Source organism: Oncorhynchus kisutch, linkage group LG10 (genome assembly GCF_002021735.2).
Source record: "Oncorhynchus kisutch isolate 150728-3 linkage group LG10, Okis_V2, whole genome shotgun sequence".
NCBI classification, from domain to species: Eukaryota; Metazoa; Chordata; class Actinopteri; order Salmoniformes; family Salmonidae; genus Oncorhynchus; species Oncorhynchus kisutch.
Window position 1 is genome coordinate 59,437,135 of NC_034183.2, and position 17,854 is coordinate 59,454,988.

General features: G+C 44.9%; 1 protein-coding gene across 2 annotated transcripts; it reads left to right on the plus strand.

Annotated features, from left to right (window-relative positions):
* Nucleotides 1–776: 776 nt before the first annotated feature.
* On the plus strand, nucleotides 777–16,192 carry LOC109893468 (sterol regulatory element-binding protein 2). 2 transcript variants are annotated; one of them, XM_020486698.2, is made up of 19 exons: nucleotides 777–1,113; nucleotides 6,753–7,568; nucleotides 7,756–7,910; nucleotides 8,087–8,230; nucleotides 8,473–8,742; nucleotides 9,021–9,132; nucleotides 9,220–9,371; nucleotides 9,502–9,706; nucleotides 9,881–10,056; nucleotides 10,244–10,493; nucleotides 10,619–10,788; nucleotides 10,917–11,088; nucleotides 11,204–11,321; nucleotides 11,423–11,526; nucleotides 11,803–11,935; nucleotides 12,523–12,697; nucleotides 13,230–13,406; nucleotides 13,501–13,615; nucleotides 13,770–16,192. In XM_020486698.2, exons 1-19 carry the CDS (start codon nucleotides 1,014–1,016, stop codon nucleotides 13,988–13,990), a joined length of 3,765 nt encoding a protein of 1,254 aa, XP_020342287.2. In that variant the 5' UTR covers nucleotides 777–1,013; the 3' UTR covers nucleotides 13,991–16,192. The 2 variants fall into 2 exon arrangements, with proteins under 2 accessions (XP_020342287.2, XP_031690165.1); XM_031834305.1 differs by having other exon boundaries at nucleotides 778–1,113; nucleotides 8,087–8,236.
* Nucleotides 16,193–17,854: the final 1,662 nt, after the last annotated feature.

Below are 17,854 nucleotides of genomic sequence, written 5' to 3' on the forward strand. Positions count from 1 at the left end.
AACATTAATATTGAGTGCACAGAATAAATGTTAATTAATGCAAGGATGTGGAATTTAAGAAATAGTATATCACCCTCAGCTCAGTTGACAAATCAGGGAATTAGACTTTAGGCACACACACAGAAGTGACTGTTTAGTAACAGTATTGAATCAAATCAAATGTTATTTGTCACATGTGCCAAATACAACAGGTAGACCTTACAGTGAAATGCAAGCCCTTAACCAATAAAGCAGTTATAAGAAAAATAGCTAAAAAATAAAATAAATAAAAGTTACAAATAATTAAAGAGCAGCAGTAAAATAACAATAGTGAGGCTATATACAGAGGGTAGCGGTACAGAGTAAATGTGTTATTATGCTTGAGGTCAGTTTCATACTAACAACTGGATTTTTTTCACACTAACATGAGAATATTCATTTGTAATTAGTGAACGTTTAAATTATTATTGTGTAATTCATATCCTGATGGTAGGAGTAACATCTGGGGATAGCCAGAACATGAATAATGTTGTTCAGATGGGGCGGGCTCATATATAAAGTCAAATATCATTAAATATTTGTTAGGGTGAATCTCTTTGGATAGGCTCTTTTTTAAAATAAATTATTGGGCGGAGTCAATGCATATTTCAAGAAAGCTTCTGATCGTTGACGTACTATCAGGCCACGGTAAAGGTGACATTTCTATTGGACAATGGTGCCTGGTCTCACGACAACAACAGCCAGGATTAAGCCAATCACGAGTCGTCCTGGTTCACAAACGCTGTTTGTAAAATGACGTAAGTAGTGGAAAACAAGATGGCGACGTCTAAATTGTAAATGAGTTTATCTAAGTAGAAATCGGCCACTCTGGGGCATTGTTGAGGTGTTACCTGTCCTCTGATAGTTTAATAAACTTAGAGCTAAGATAACGTCACCTTATGCGTTGTTAACGCTTCAAAGATCTCTGGACATCCTGGTTCTTTCCTTCAGCAACCTCCGGTTAAAGCTGGGGAGGCGAAGTTCTGAATTTCATTATGGACAGTAACGTTAGTGGGGAGTATATCTCGACCATGGAAAATATGGATCCGACTTTGTCAGAACTAGGGGACGAATTTACGCTGGGAGACATCGATGGTGAGTTACTATTTATGTCATAATTGATAAGAGAATATGGAATTTTGTGTGTGTTTGTCCACGAAAGTTTGTGTCCTATTTCCGCTTTCTGACAGTATGTCGTGTCTTCGTCGCGGTATGGCCGGGAGTCTGGTGATTTGTATCATGTGTCAAGCAAACTCGCTTGTACATATAGGTATTGCAATCGCATTTTACATCAGTGAAGATTAAGGCATATTTAAAGGGGTGGTTGGCCTACAGCACAGTGGTCATGCAACAGTTTAGTGTGTGCGTGGGAATTAACAACTCCTCAAATGTAACTGAGTGTGACTCAACTGTGAGCTGTGTCATTCAATTACCTGTAGGCAAAAAGTTACTTGTACTTTCCCAATGGCTTATTAGCCTAGTTTTACTTGCTTCCTATTTATCTATGTTCTTTACATTTTGTTCTGAGATGTTTTTTTTGTCATGCTTGTCTACCTCTTTCCTGGCTGTCATACCATTGAGGGTTTGTTCATCAATAATGGAGAAAAAAGTGACTCACAATGTGTATTCATAACTGGCCCATCAGTAATACCCCTTCTGTTTTTATGACGGGGAGACATGTCCGCTTCACCCTGCTCATTCATAGACTCAGCACATTGACTCTATGGGGATAACATCACTGTTCCCATCTTATCAAAACAGCAGTTTTACCCTTGGCACACTGTGAAAGGATGGAGCTTTGTGTTACTGGTATCGTCCCGACCCTACTATCTAGAATTTTCTCCCCACAATTCCGAATGCAATAGCTGCTCTGGTTACATAACCTATTTTCTCTTTAGTCCTTAGTGTCACAATTGTCTAGGGGCTTGGGGCTCTGTTTTGTTTTGTGCCTCTGAAAGCCAACCCCCTGTGGAGCCCGATGAAGCAGACAATTCCAATGAATGATTAATATTAGACAAGACACTTATTCATTTTTTCCCGAGCCTTTTCGAATGTGAGATGGGCCCTATAAGCCATTTCTTCATCAATCGACCCATAACCTCTACAGTAATGTATTATTTATTTATTAAACTTGTATTTTTTTTCAGGGGAGCCCAATTTGAGACCAGGGTCTCATTCCCAATGGTGCCCTGAAAACAAACTACTCACATGATAATTCAATGCTAGTAGATACCCATAGACTTCAAGTCATTACTACCAAATTGGGTGCAACCTTGTATCAGAGCATTTCGTGTTATTCTATACGTAAATCCGAGTGATAACCATTTAGTATTATAGGATAATGCCATAAGGAAGAAATAGGCTATTTCGGTTTAAGGTCTAATCTTTATTCCACACTAATAAATAGTATGATTATTTATGATGTTATGCTACATTTTGTTATATTACATTAGAATCCCAATGGAATAGTTGTTGTACAATATTGTAGGACGTATTGTATTGCACCAGTATGCCTTTACCGGTTTGGTATGATATATTACTTTAGAATACTGGTATAATGGTTGTACAGTATCATACATTTTCAACAACAGATTGGTCGTACAGTATCCAATGTTTTGAATGCACCCGTAAATGGCATTCTGCTCCCGTAGAATGCTGTTCATCGACTACAGCTCAGCATTTAACACCATACTACCCTCCAAACTCGTCATCAAGCTCTGTGCAACTGGGTACTGGACTTCCTGACGGGCTGTCCCCAGGTGGTGAGAGTAGGTAACAACATCTCCACCCCGCTGATCTTCAACACTGGGGCTCCACAAGGATGCATTCTGAGCCCTCTCCTGTACTCCCTGTTCACCCACGACTGCGTGGCCATGCACGCCTCCAACTCAATCATCAAGTTTGCGGACGACACTACAGTGGTAGGCTTGATTACCAACAATGACGAGACGGCCTACAGGGAGGAGGTGAGGGCCCTCGGAGTGTGGTGTCAGGAAAATAACCTCACACTCAACGTCAACAAAACAAAGGAGTTGATCGTGGACTTCAGGAAACAGCAGAGGGAACTCACACTCACAAACTGTTACAGATGCACAATCGAGAGCATCCTGTCGGGCTGTTTCACCGCCTGCTACGGCAACTTCTCTGCCCACAACCGTAAGGCTCTCCAGAGGGTAGTGAGGTCTGCACAACGCATCACCGGGGACAAACTACCTGCCCTCCAGGACACCTACACCATCCGATGTCACAGGAAGGTCATAAAGATCATCAAGGACATCAACCACCCGAGCCACTGCCTGTTCACCCTGCTATCATCCAGAAGGCGAGGTCAGTACAGGTGCATCAAAGCTGGGACCGAGAGACTGAAAAACAGCTTCTATCTCAAGGCCATCAGACTGTTAAACAGCCACCACTAACATTGAGTGGCTGCAGCCAACATACTGACTCAACTCCAGCCATTTTAATAATGGAAATTGATGTAAAAAATGTATCACTAGCCACTTTAAACAATGCAACTTAATATAATGTTTACATACCCTACATTATTCATCTCATATGTATGTACTGTACTTGATACCATCTACTGATTCTTGCCTATGCCGTTCTGTACCATCACTCATTCATATATCATTATATACATATTCTTTATCCCTTTACACTTGTGTGTGTGTATAAGGTAGCAGTTGTGGAATTGTTAGGTTAGATTACTCATTGGTTACTACTGCATTGTCGGACCTAGAAGCACAAGCATTTCGCTACACTCGCATTAACATCTGCTAACCATGTGACCAATACAATGTGATTTGATTTGAAATGCTCTGACCAACTCAATATTGCTGTGACCGCATTTAATATAACAATGCATGATCTAACTTCCTTCATACTGGACACAAAGACATGCACATGGTATCAATGAGTTCACCTGACTCTGGGGAAGTAGGTAAAAGTAATCATTGCCAAAATCCTGAAGTATCCCTTTAACAGAAGTGAGATGTTGTGCAGAATAGTTTTGTAAACTAAAAGGAGAAATTAAGTGAATTGCAGGAATTGAGCTCCAGCTGACCTTCTGATAAAGGATGCAGTGATATTAAACCTGTCACCTGTGATAAAGCGAAGCAGGCTATGGTACACTGCACCCAAGGGTTTTAGAGTTGTGGCTGCTGCGTTCTGATAAATGGTGTCCATTTACGATGCATTTATTGGCCTAGGTGTCTAGCCTTTATCGCAAGTGTGAGTTCAAGGTTGCAGCCCCTCATTGATAAAAGTGTGAATATTCTTTAACCCTGATTCTTCTAGCAACGTTGTCTATACATAGGTCCCTACAGGACACTTTTTTTCCTCCTGTCACAGTGGAATCTATAAGACCATGCCAATGTCCTTTGAAGCCCTGGACATGCTTTCTGTATACGGTGACATGTCTTAGATGTTGTCATTAGAGAAGGGATTTTGGCAGTATTTCTAACAGCAGCAGTTATAAACTGGATAAAATGATTTTGCCAAATGTAAAGCTGTCATTTGAGTAATGAGAAACTCTTCCCATTGATTACAGGCCTGTTATGCACCCCAGACAATGGTAAACCACATGAGAACATTTAGCCTACCTCTGGATTTGAGAGATGGCAAGCCAGCATGGTTGTGACGTTGTGGTCTTACGATAAATGGACGAGTTAAACACACCCTGCAGTAGACGACTTTAGAAACCGTTTCAACATGTAGGCTACTCTCATTTCTTGCAATACCGGTTTGAAACTACTAGTTTTCTTTAGCATATGTAACTCCACAGCTCTTTTCAGTACTGCTGTTCACAATCAAGACCTACTCCACCAGTAGCTGAAGTAATGTTCTTACCAGGATGCTCTTTTACCTCGTTCTCAGGGCATCTGTACTGGATTACCATGTCATTTGTCAGGGCTAGTCGTTGGAAGTCTTTCCTATAAGCACTAGCTGGCTGGCGCGCTCTTCCTTGACTCTGTGCCGGAACAGTAGCAGTGTATCAAACCAAGGCCACTACTCCATAAACCTCTTAATTCCTTCAGTGACCTTGCCCTGGCAGTAAACAGCATTGTCACTGTTGTAAGTCTCTTCTAGAGGTCACTGTGGATTCTCCTCTTTCCTGTGATCTCTTCACTCAAGGCCAATTTCTAATGCAGGTTAATAATCTTCAGTGCCTTCAAAGTATTCACACCCCTTGACTTTTTCCACAGTTTGTTTTTTATAACAGCCTGAATTTAAAATGTCACTGGCCTACACACAATACCCCATAATGTCAAAGTGGAATTATGTTGTTGTTTTTTAAGCTGAAATGTCTTCAGTAAATAAGTATTCAACCCTTTGTTATGGTAAGCCTAAATAAGTTCAGGAGTAAAATATCTGCTTAACAAATCACATACTTTTTAATCGACTGTGCAATAATAGTGTTTAACATGATTTTTGAACGACTACCTCATCTCTGTACACCACAAACAGAATTTTCTGTAAGGTCCCTCAGTTGAGCAGTGAATTTCAAACACCAATTCAACCACAAAGACCAGGGAGGTTTTCCAATGCCTTGCGAAGGACAGCTATTGGTATACATTTAAAAAAAAGACCCTTTGAGCATGGTGAAATTCTAATTACACTTTAATTGAGGCCAATGGTGACTTTAAAACAGTTGAATGTCTGATAGGAGAACACTGAGCATGAATCAACAACCGTAGTTACTTCACAATACCAACCTAAATGACAGTGTAAGAAGTCTGTACATCACTGAGTACCATTCTTCATATTTTCAAGCATGGTGGTGGCTGCATCATGTTATGGGTATGCTTGTCATTGGCAATGACTAAACACAATGGAGCTAAGCACAGGCAAAATCCTAGAGGAAAAACAGGTTCAGTCTGCTTTCCAACAGACACTAGGAGACATTCACCTTTCAGCAGGACAATAACCTGAAACACAAGGATCACTCACATAAGAGGACAAAACTGAAAAAATGTCAGATGAAACTGCAGTTCCTCACAATAAAATGACAAATCTTAATAAAGATTGTTACAATTTAAAACTATACGACATTAAAGAAATCATTTTGGGCAGTGGTAGGAACTCCAGGTCCAATTCATTAAGGCCTTTGAAGCCGTTAGAAAAGTCCAGAGTTGTGCATCTGCCCTTGTGACAGGTTGTACGGCCCAGTACATCACTGGGGCCAAGCTTCCTGACATCCAGGACCTAATATACTAGGCAGTGTCAGAGGAAGGCCCAAAAAATGGTCTGACTCCAGTCACCCAAGTCATAGACTGTTCTCTCTGCTACCGCACGGCAAGCGGCCAAGTCTGGGACCAAAAGGCTTCTTAACAGCTTCTACCCCCAAGCCATAAGGCTGCTGAACAACTAATCAAATGGCCACCCGGGCTATTTACATTTACAATATCTTAACTCTCTATTTCTTGAACTACATTGTTGGTTAAGAGCTTGTAAGTAAGCGTTTCACGGTAAGGTCTACACCTGCTGTATTCGGCGCAAGTGACAAATAATATTTGATTTGACTGCAACAATGAAGCCCTACCTCCATTAGAGGGCCATATTAACAAATGGATTGTGTCTAATAAGCCAATTGTATGCTAACTATGTAAAGTCAAATTTGTTGTCTATTCAATCAATTGCCACTGCACATGATTTTATGGCTAAGAATAAAGTGCATTTTTAGCTCACCCACAACCAGAGACTCATGAACCCCTTGAATTATTCTCTCTCCTCAGAGATGCTCCAGTTCGTCAGCAACCAGGTGGGGGACTTCCCCGACCTCTTTGAGGACCAGATGTCCTCTGCAGGCTCCCTACAGAACGGTGCTGGGGCCACCCCACGCCCACCCCCTCAAGCCCCACAGACACCCCAGACCACTACCACAGTTTACCAGCACAGCAACGTGACCCTCACCCCCACCCAAACACTGGCCCAACAGTCCCTGCCCCTCACCCCACCACAGACCCCAGTCCAGACGTTCTCTTCAGGGCAGCATCAGATCCGCGCCCCTCCCCTGCTCCAGCCCCGGCCCCAGATGCAGGCCATCCAGCCCCAGCCCCAGATGCAGGCCACCCAGCCCCAGCCCCAGATGCAGGCCACCCAGCCCCAGATGCAGGCCACCCAGCCCCAGATGCAGGCCATCCAGCCCCAGCCCCAAATGCAGGCCATCCAGCCCCAAATGCAGGCCATCCAGCCCCAGATGCAGGCCATCCAGCCCCAGATGCAGGCCATCCAGCCCCAGATGCAGGCCATCCAGCCCCAGATACAGGCCATCCAGCCCCAGATGCAGGCCATCCAGCCCCAGATGCAGGCCATCCAGCCCCAGATGCAGGCCATCCAGCCCCAGCAGCAACCCACCATCCAGGTCCACAGCCAGAGCATCCCCATGCAGGCGCATAGCTTCCCTGTGCACACCCTGGTCCAGACCCACAACCAGGCTCTGCCCATCCAGTCCCAGGCCCAGACGGTGATGATCACATCTAGCGGTGGCCAGTCCCGCTTCATCCAGAACCCTGTCATCTGCCACCAGAGTCCCACTACAAGCTTCCAAGGTTAGAGCAACTTTTTATTTTTCTTACATTGAAAAGATTTGTTCACTGGGAATCTGTGGTTATTCATTAGAAATGCACTTAAAGATGGTTATCATGTGAAATTATTCAGAGTCCTACATGCTTTTCTATATGAATGGTGCTCTTTGACAATGTATCCATACTACATACCTCTCTTTTTTTTTCACAGTCCTCCAACCGCAGATGCAGAGCATAATGACATCACCACAGGTTCAACCCATGACCATCCAGCACCAGAGACTACTGCAGACTGGCCAGACCATCCAGACTCTCTCTACAGCACCTACAGTCCACACCATGCAACAGCAGGTTCAACAGCTACCCGTGAGTATCAAGCTTCATACTTTACAATGTTTGAGTTCCTAATCAAAACTAGTTGCGTCCAATCTTTATAAAGTCTCTCTAAATACGTGCAGATCCTAGCATGGTGTAACCATAGACCTTGTGTTGTGTATGGCATCACTGGTTGGAACTGATCCAGTGTCCCTGGTCTCTCTCAGCTTCTGGTCCACCAGCCTCAGATTCTGAAGACAGAGAATCTGGTTCTGACCACCCTGAAGCCTGATGGGACACAGGTTCTGTCCACCATGCAGAACCCTGGGATCACCACCTTAACCCATCCTATCCAGACACAGACTCTACAGGTACCGGTAGGTCTCTATACTATCTGTCTGCTTCGCCCTCTCCTGTTCTTTTCTCTCTGTTCAGGGTCTAATGGGGACGGTCACATAGACCCAGATTAAACCGGAACTTGGACTGAAAAGTACTTTAGATGATATAAAGATGACCAGAGAATTCAATTGAATATGCTTCTCTGCTCTGTCCCCCTTGGTATCTTATCTATGTCATATGTCACCACTGACTTTTACCTTAACTCTTCCCTCAGACTCTGATGGGCAGTAACATCCTGACCACTGTGCCTGTCATGATGGGAGGCGGAGACAAGCTGCCCATCAAACAGCTGTCGTCAGGCACCTCCCACTGTGTAGGTGGGAACAGGCAGGTGATGGACCACGGGATGGTGATGGGTCCAGGGGGGGTGATGAAGGAGGGGGAGAGGAGAACCACCCACAACATTATCGAGAAGAGGTATCGCTCCTCCATCAATGACAAGATCCTGGAGCTGAGGGACCTGGTCATGGGTGGCGACGCCAAGGTCAGGAAAACCAAGTGATACAATAATCCAATATTGACTATCTTTGACCTTACAGGAACAGTGGGTTTAGTTTTATTTTGTGGTCTAAGTCCAATAGAAACTTAGAGGAGCATGCTAGAATAATTTGAATGTTTCACAGGTGTCAAACTTAATTAGGCTATAAAACCACAGATTCTTGGTATTTCCTAGAGTACATGGAAGTCAGAGGAATGGAGTTGTACGTATAGGGCACTCTCACCAAATGTACACTGACACATTGCTAATGTGTTTGTACGCAGATGCACAAGTCGGGAGTGCTGAGGAAAGCCATCGACTACATCAAATACCTGCAGCAGGTCAACCACAAACTACGGCAGGAGAACCTGGCCCTCAAGATGAACAGCAAGAACAGTAAGTCCCCCATTTATTACTAGTTAATCCATCACAACTTCAGTTCATGATAATGCATTGGGCTCTCTCCCACTTCCGCTCTGTCAGAGTCAGTGGTGCTGTCTGATGATGTGGAGATGAAACCAGAGATGCTGATGATGTCACCTCCAGCATCAGAGTCTGGTTCAGGATCTCCCCGTGAGTTCTCTCCATACTGCATCGACTCTGAGCCTGGCAGTCCCTTACTGGACCATGAGCAGGTACTGTGATGATGATAGCCAAGGAACTGTCATGTTTTTGTTGTTGTGTGGAAATTGTTTGGATTGAATGTTGCGAAGGTTGAACACTTACATAGTAGTTGAACTATTCTCTCTCGCTCTCTCCTCTCAGGTGAAGAGTGAGCCTGGCTCACCCTCTTCCGTGGGTGTGATGGATCGCTCTCGTCTCCTCCTCTGCGCCCTCACCTTCTTCTGCCTCTCCCTCAACCCCCTGCCCTCTCTCCTGGGATCTGAGGCCCAGAGCAGCTCTGGCTTGACCTCTGCACACAGAGCCTCCAGGGCACTGTTCTCATTACCCAGCCAGACCCACAACTTTGGTCAGCCCCTTAGTTGACCCTTACACTGACCATACAAGTCCTATTGCATTCACGATAGGTTATTATAGTCAAAGTCATTATTATTCTTAACAGTAAGAGTTCCCGGTTGGGAGTTGTTTTGAGGATGTATTGGACTATATGTATCTTATACTGACTCCTCCCTCTTTCCCACAGCGACCTGGCTTTGGTGCCTGTTGCCATGGTTGACTGTGTGGATGTTGAGCGGTGTTGGGGCAGTGTGGGGCTGTGTTAGGGTCCTCTACCTCTGGGAGCCTGTCACCCCCCTCCACTCGCCCAAATCCGTCTCCTTCTGGAGGCAGCGTAAACAAGCAGACCTACATCTCAACAGAGTGAGTTCACATCCCTTTATGTCTGAAGGATTTTCCCATACTTACTGTTTTTCTCTATACCTGTGTTTGAGTATCTCCTTTAACTGGTGCCCTGATTGGGTAAAACCATCTCTCTGTGTCTATAGGTACATGAATGCCAAGTTCCATAAGTATTCTTATAGATTTTCCCACCTCTCCACTCCTACAGGGTGACTATACAGCAGCTATGGCCAGTTTGAAAACCTGCCTGTCAGTCTTGACCAGAGCCCTGCCCACCACCAGTTGGGACCTCCTCTTCTCACTCTCCTGGAACCTGATTCGCTACTGTCTGCATCACCCCACCCCTCTGGGCTGGCTGGTTCGCCAGGTTGGTGGGAAGCACAAGGGGGAGGAGTCCAAGACCAGCTCCCGGGACGCAGCTTTGGTCTACCATAGGCTGAGCCAGCTGCAGCTCACAGGTGACTACACTGAATAGTCTAGAACGTTGAGCCTAGGTCCGTATCATTAGTCATTGTAAACACGATAACATAACACAGTAGTACCCCATCCTCTGTCTGGAACTACTCTCTCTCTCTGTGTGTAGGGAAGCTTCCCCAGCGCAGTGGCCTGTGGGCTCTGTCTCTGTCTATGAGTGCCGTCAACCTCAGTGAGAGCGCCCAAAGCAAGATGGCCCCTGCCCAGCAGGCCCAGATCTATGTCACCGCGGCAACAGCTCTGCGCACTGTACTGGGCCACCACCTTTCCTGCCTGCCTGTGAGTGTCTCAGGGCATCCCTCCATCCTCCATTACTAACCCTCCACATCCCTCCATTACTGCTATGGTAATGATATCTCTGATACTATCCACTCACTGTCATCTTTCCCCACATGTCTGTGTCCCAGGGTTACCTGTTGAGCTGTGCTGAGGGTGTGGCCAGCCAATCAGACTCCAAGCCCATCCCTGACTGTCTGCACTGGCTCTTCACCCCATTGGGCAGGCAGTTCTTCCTCAGCTGTGATTGGTCTGTGAAGTCTGAGAGCAGAGAGGGCGTGTACACCTCCCAGAGAGACCCAGGTATGAACAATAAAGTCGATGGAAGAGCTAATAGTGTATACAGAAATGCCCTCATGCAACAATTAGGCCTTTTAATTATCTTTCATTCCCTCCTTCTTTCTCTCTCTTCCTTTAGCTGACCCCATCGCCCAGCTGCATCGTTGTTTCTGTGAGAAGCTGCTGGAGAGAGCTGTGCACTCCCTCATCCAGCCCCACACTGACAGGGAGGCAGGCAAGCCCAAGAACGACTCGGGGTAAGGCCAGGATCCTCGGTGCCCAGTCACTTTCCTGTTTACCTATGCAAATTGTTTACTTTACTTTGTTTACTTTTCTTCACTCTCACTCGGTCTCTCAGGGAGTTCTCCAGTGCCTTGGAGTTTCTCCACCTATTGAACAGCTGCACAGAGGAGTCCTCTTCTCCTCCCTTCCCAGCCCCACCTAATCACACCACCATGCCAGGTACTGGAATGCACACGTTAGTGTGAACCACACCATGCTCTGTGTGGGACAGATTTCTTTACAGATTTCTCCCATCCTTGTTTCCTACGAGATGATCTGATGCTGTGAATGTGTATAGCTTTTTTTTCATTCTCATATGTATCTTGAACACTAAAGATAAACTCTTTATGATTAACATAATTGACTTATTCAATATAACATGTGAACAATTTTTGCTAGACCCCTTGATGCCACAGTTGAAGTCTAATGTTGTCATGTAATCTCTTATCTGCTTAGTGGCAGACCCAGTGAGTCGCTGGTGGGCATTGGTCCTAAAGGCTGCTGCCCATTGGCTGCAAGGAGATGATGTCGCTGTGAGGTCACTGCTGGCAGAGGCAGAGCGCATGCCCAGAGCTCTCCATACCCTCGAGTCAGTATACTCTGTTTATGTTGTGTGTGTTTTTTATTAGTCGTATGTACAGGATATACCTGGTATACACAGTCCAAAGAAATTGTTACCTGCAGGTTCCTTCTGGACAATACAACAACAACAATAAGAAATAAGAAAAGATAAGAACAGGAACGTAAAGTAAATGGCTCAGTAGAATAAAATAAACATTTTAGTATAATACATGAAGGTACAATTTAGTCCAATATTTATACATGTTTTGGGGAAGGGAGGATTGGGGGGCAAGTGTTTAATTTGTGGAGTATTTAGTCATCTTTAATAAGAGTCTGGTAACATCAGTTGTGTGCTAAGGTGTGGAGTATAAGAGCAGGTGGTCTCTGAGCCTGTTGGTATCAGACCTCATGCTCTAATACCGTCTGCCTGACAGTAACGTAGTGAACAGCTCGTGGCTGGAGTATGTGGGGTCCTTGATGGTGTTGCGGGTCTTCTTCATGCACCGTTTTCAGTAGGTGTCTTGGAAGTGTGGGAGCATGGTCCCAGTGATGTGTATGTAAATGACATTAGAAGCATTGCCATAATCCTATGTTGTTTTCCCTGTCGTCCTGCAGTCATCCGTTGCCCAAGGCTGTGCTGCTGCTGTGTAAGGCGGTGCAGATGAGCCTGTCTCCTCTGAAGGGAGAGGGGGCGGTGGCCTGTCTGTCTCACTGCGACAGGGCCAGCAGCTACCTGTGCACCAGCATCTCTGTTCCCCTGTCCGCCCAGTCTGGAAACGGGCTCAACAAGGTACTCTCCCAAAATGCGGGTGTTTAGGATGCAAGTGAATATATACACTCTCTGTGATTTTCTAGTTGAACCAACTCTAACCTTTGTGTATATACATGTAATGGAGCTTGGTTGATTCACAGTGTTCGTTGGTCATATTACACACACACACCATGAACAAACATATACTGCACACGGTGACCGTTGCATGGGTGCTCGTTTGACTCACAAATGCACCGGTACAAGCTGACTCTAGCTATAGTAGAAGTTTGTGTGTGTGGTAGGGGGTGGCTGTAGTGCATTGTAGTTGCATTGCATGTTCCTGCAGCCCAGTGCAATGTGTCTGCAGTGCAGTACAGGGGCCTCCCAAATCTGCAGGCACCTGCAACACACCATATCCAGGTCGAGACACTGCTTACAGTGCATGTACTGTCCCATATGACTCTCTCTTAGTTTCCATAACTCATTGTGTAGTCATTTATTACGTAGTTCAACACTTCCCCTTCCCCCCCCCCCCCTTCCTCTGCCTTCCTGTTGTCTTTCCTATACCAAGGGGGTGGAGCTCCTGGTTTGTGACCTCTTGCTGACCCTCAGGACCAGCCTATGGCAAAGAGGAAGCAGCAGCAATGGGGAGCCAGGCCCTGCCCCTGGCTCCCAATTGGCTGGATTCCAGCGGGACCTGAGTTCATTGCGAAGGCTGGGCCATTGCTACAGACAGGCACAACACAAGGTAACTAGGGCTTCAGACCTGCTGAATTATTCATGGGTAATTCATGGCTATCTGTGGTGTAATTACGTATGTTCCCCCTCTTGTCCTCTCCCAGGTGTTCCTGCATGAGACCACAGTGAGGCTGATGGCTGGAGCCAGTCCCACCCGCACACACCAGCTACTGGAGCACAGCCTCCGACGCAGGACCAACAACCCTGGGTACACCACGGGTAAGGACACCCACACTTCAATTATTATCATGAATGATACCATTTGAAGTTGATATCAAATGTGTTTTTGATGTCAAATTAACACATGTAGTGCTTTCCTCACAAATGTACTGACCTTTTTCCTCCTTCCCTCTTCTCCTCCTCCGCCCTGCAGCAGAGGGTGACTGTGTTCTGGGTGAGCGTGAAAGGGCTCATGCCATCCTGCTGGCGTGCCGCCACCTACCCTTACCCCTGCTGACCCCACCAGGGCACCGTGCCCGCCTGCTGGCCGAGGCCAAGCGCACCCTTGAGCGTGTGGGCGACCGCCGCTCCGTACATGACTGCCAGCAGATCCTGCTCCGCCTCAGCGGGGGCACCACCATCGCGGCCTCCTGATGATTCCCCCCTCAGACAGATCTCAGATCAGTTAGACCCACACACGTTAACGCTGACTTGTGATCTACTCACTCAGAGTACTGATCAGTGGTCAGTGATAAGTTATTCTCCACCACATATTAGAAATTAGCCCACTTATACAGATCCCAGAACAGTCACATAGCCCTACAGACATATCACTGATAAATTACTAGTCAGCCATTTCCACACAGCATCTAATTGTCAACTACGCAAACAGTCGTATTTCATGGACATATCACAGTACAGGAGAGACACCAAAAGGGACCTTCAATCTTCACACTGCCAGCCTGAACATTGACTACTGTTAACGTTCTGGCAGTGTCATATTTACTCTCACACACGCCTAACACACCCCCATATCCTCACAGAAGGTGATTGTATATATTGCAGTCCATACACTGCACATAGTTTCTCACATGCTCACTGGTATAATGCTAACACTGTAACGTTGCTAACACTGCTTAGCGTAGAGAGAATCTGCTTATAGGCCCCAAAGGGAAAAAGGACCAAAATGGCTGCCATTGGGTCTCATCCACATACAATTCAGTCTCTCTCTTTGCTTGGCTAATTAGCCAACAGTTATTTTGAGTTGTGCCCTGCGATGAATGGACCTTCATCCACAAGAGGTTGTGCTCGTCGTGTCTGAAGCTTTATGACAGAGCTGTAATGTCACAGGTAGGGCTGCACATGCACTGGCATTCCACAAGTTCTAAAATGTCATGTGCGTTCAAGCTTCGCAATGATACATTTAAAATGTATGTATTTTTGACAGCCCAATACAATAGTTCAACGCAAGGAGACCGACTGTGGCTTCAGTGCATTCTAGCTTTGATAGTCACCCTCTAGCCTCTACTGTACAATGCAAAATAACTTGCTTCGCACAGTACAGTGCAGAGTAGTATCTATTTATATCTACCTCATTGACTGTACAATGCCAGTGTACTCAAGCGCAATATACTGTAGTACCACACCAGTTGGCATGGTGACAGTTGACAGTAGTCGTACAGTACACAGAGCAGCTTTATTTAGACTCAGCAGTGCAGTGCAATATTAATGGGCCAGCACTGTAAAAGTGCCATTTGTTTTACAATAAGAAAACAGGTTCATGGATTGGAGAGTCAACGTAAATGGAAAATCAAAGCCCAATTCTTTATACAAGTTTTATAATCATACATACATTGTCAGTCAGTCGCATACACAGTATCACAGTCATGATTGTATATAGATTGTACATTCTGTAGCCATGTAGAGACAGCAGTCTTGAATAGAATGAAGCAGGATGTTCTTATGTATGTGAGGGGGGAGAATAATGGGTAGAAAGAAGGTATCATCAACTCTGTAGGAAGGTTAAATGGTTTGTGTATTGGCCACCAGCCAGGGGCCGGAGTGAGTTGACTATGTTATTGACCAAACAGTTCGGTCACTGTCACGAAGGTTGATTCTGACCAATCTGATTGGGAAGCTCTCAAGCATAATGGCCTTGATGTAGTTAACAATTATTTTATGTTTTCAGTGTCAGAGCTATCCTCGTGGAATCTGTCCAATTGCTTTTAATTTTATTGTCTGTTGGCTAGACTTTTGTTACTTGTCATTCTCATCTTTGTGTTCTGATTTTCTTATTTAATGGCTGTAATATTATACATGCTCAGTTAAAAAAAAATTTTTTAGCAATCTTGTTTTATATTGTCAAGGCAACCTAGGGATATAAACTGTTGGAGTGTGAAGGAGTGACTTTTTATTTTTATTTTTAAATGAGGATAATGGAGTTATCCTAATATTTTATGCAGGAAGTACTGTTGTCCATCAAGACATTAGTATGGCAGTTTTTATAGGGCATCATTATTTGGCACATTGTGGTATTTTTGACATGAACTCCAATGCACAGAAATGTGTTAATACACTTTACCCTAATATGAGAAAGACCGACTGTATGTCTTCCAGTTCAACCCAGCCGTATTCACCGCTGTATGGTGTCAATTTACCCAACCAGTTCCCTTGTATCTGTGCTGTTATTTCAGATTGAATTCATCAGACTGGTTAGTGTGGTCTAGTAAGTGCTGCACAACCAACCATCTGCAGTGAATGGACATACTACGATTTATAATGTTATCTCATCTCATGTTTTCTCCTCTATGTATTGTTTTTTGGATTTGTTTTAATAAAAGATGAATGTGGACAGCATGTTTGTTTGTGTCTTATTTTTAAGTTGCTATAAATGCCAAGTTGCTATAAATGCCAAGCAGTAGGGATGCTACAGTAAAAATGTTTATTTTTTAATTTTTTTTAGACAGAACACTCTTAAAGCAATGTTAGTGGTCTGCATTACGCTCACACACTCATCTTGATCCTTATTAGGTGTTTCACTGGAGCTAGCGACTGGGCTGGTCAACAACTACACTGGTACTGTTTATCCACCTGAAGGCGGGGGAAGAAGACCACCCACACATTACTATACTAGTCTCTATTCCTACTTTCTTGGCTAGTTGCTGGTTCTTTCTCTCTGCCCCTCGGCTCTCTTCCTCAGTCCCTGGCCTTATTATTGAACTCATGATGTACAGTGGGGCAAAAAAGTATTTAGTCAGCCACCAATTGTGCATGTTCTCCCACTTAAAAAGATGAGAGGCCTGTAATTTTCATCATAGGTACACTTCAACTATGACAGACAAAATGAGAAAAAAAAAACATTGCAGGATTTTTAATGAATTTATTTGCAAATTATGGTGGAAAATAAGTATTTGGTCAAAAGTTCCTCAATACTTTGTTATATACCCTTCGTTGGCAATGACAGAGGTCAAACGTTTTCTGTAGGTCTTCACAAGGTTTTCACACACTGTTGCTGGTATTTTGGCCCATTCCTCCATGCAGATCTCCTCTAGAGCAGTGATGTTTTGGGGCTGTTGCTGGGCAACACAGACTTTCAACTCCCTCCAAAGATTTTCTATGGGGTTGAGATCTGGAGACTGGCTAGCCCACTCCAGGACCTTGAAATGCTTCTTACGAAGCCACTCCTTCGTTGCCCGGGCGGTGTGTTTGGGACCATTGTCATGCTGAAAGACCCAGCCACGTTTCATCTTCAATGCCCTTGCTGATGGAAGGGGGTTTTCACTCAAAATCTCACGATACATGGCCCCATTCATTCTTTCCTTTACACGGATGAGTCGTCCTGGTCCCTTTGCAGAAAAACAGCCCCAAAGCATGATGTTTTCACCCCTATGATTCACAGTAGGTATGGTGTTCTTTGGATGCAACTCAGCATTCTTTGTCCTCAAGTTTTTACCAAAAAGTTATATTTTGGTTTCATCTGACCATATGACATTCTCCCAATCTTCTTTTGGATCATCCAAATGCTCTCTAGCAAATTTCAGACGGACCTGAACATGTACTGGCTTAAGCAGGGGGACACGTCTGGCACTGCAGGATTTGAGTCCCTGGCGACGTAGTGTGTTACTGATGGTAGGCTTTGTTACTTTGGTCCCAGCTCTCTGCAGGTCATTCACTAGGTCCCCCCGTGTGGTTCTGGGATTTTTGCTCACTGTTCTTGTGATCATTTTGACCCCACGGGGTGAGGTCTTGCGTGGAGCCCCAGATCGAGGGAGATTATCAGTGGTCTTGTATGTCTTCCATTTCCTAATAATTGCTCCCACAGTTGATTTCTTCAAACCAAGCTGCTTACCTATTGCAGATTCAGTCTTCCCAGCCTGGTGCAGGTCTACAATTTTGTTTCTGGTGTCCTTTGACAGCTCTTTGGTCTTGGCCATAGTGGAGTTTGGAGTGTGACTGTTTGAGGTTGTGGACAGGTGTCTTTTATACTGATAACAAGTTCAAACAGGTGCCATTAATACA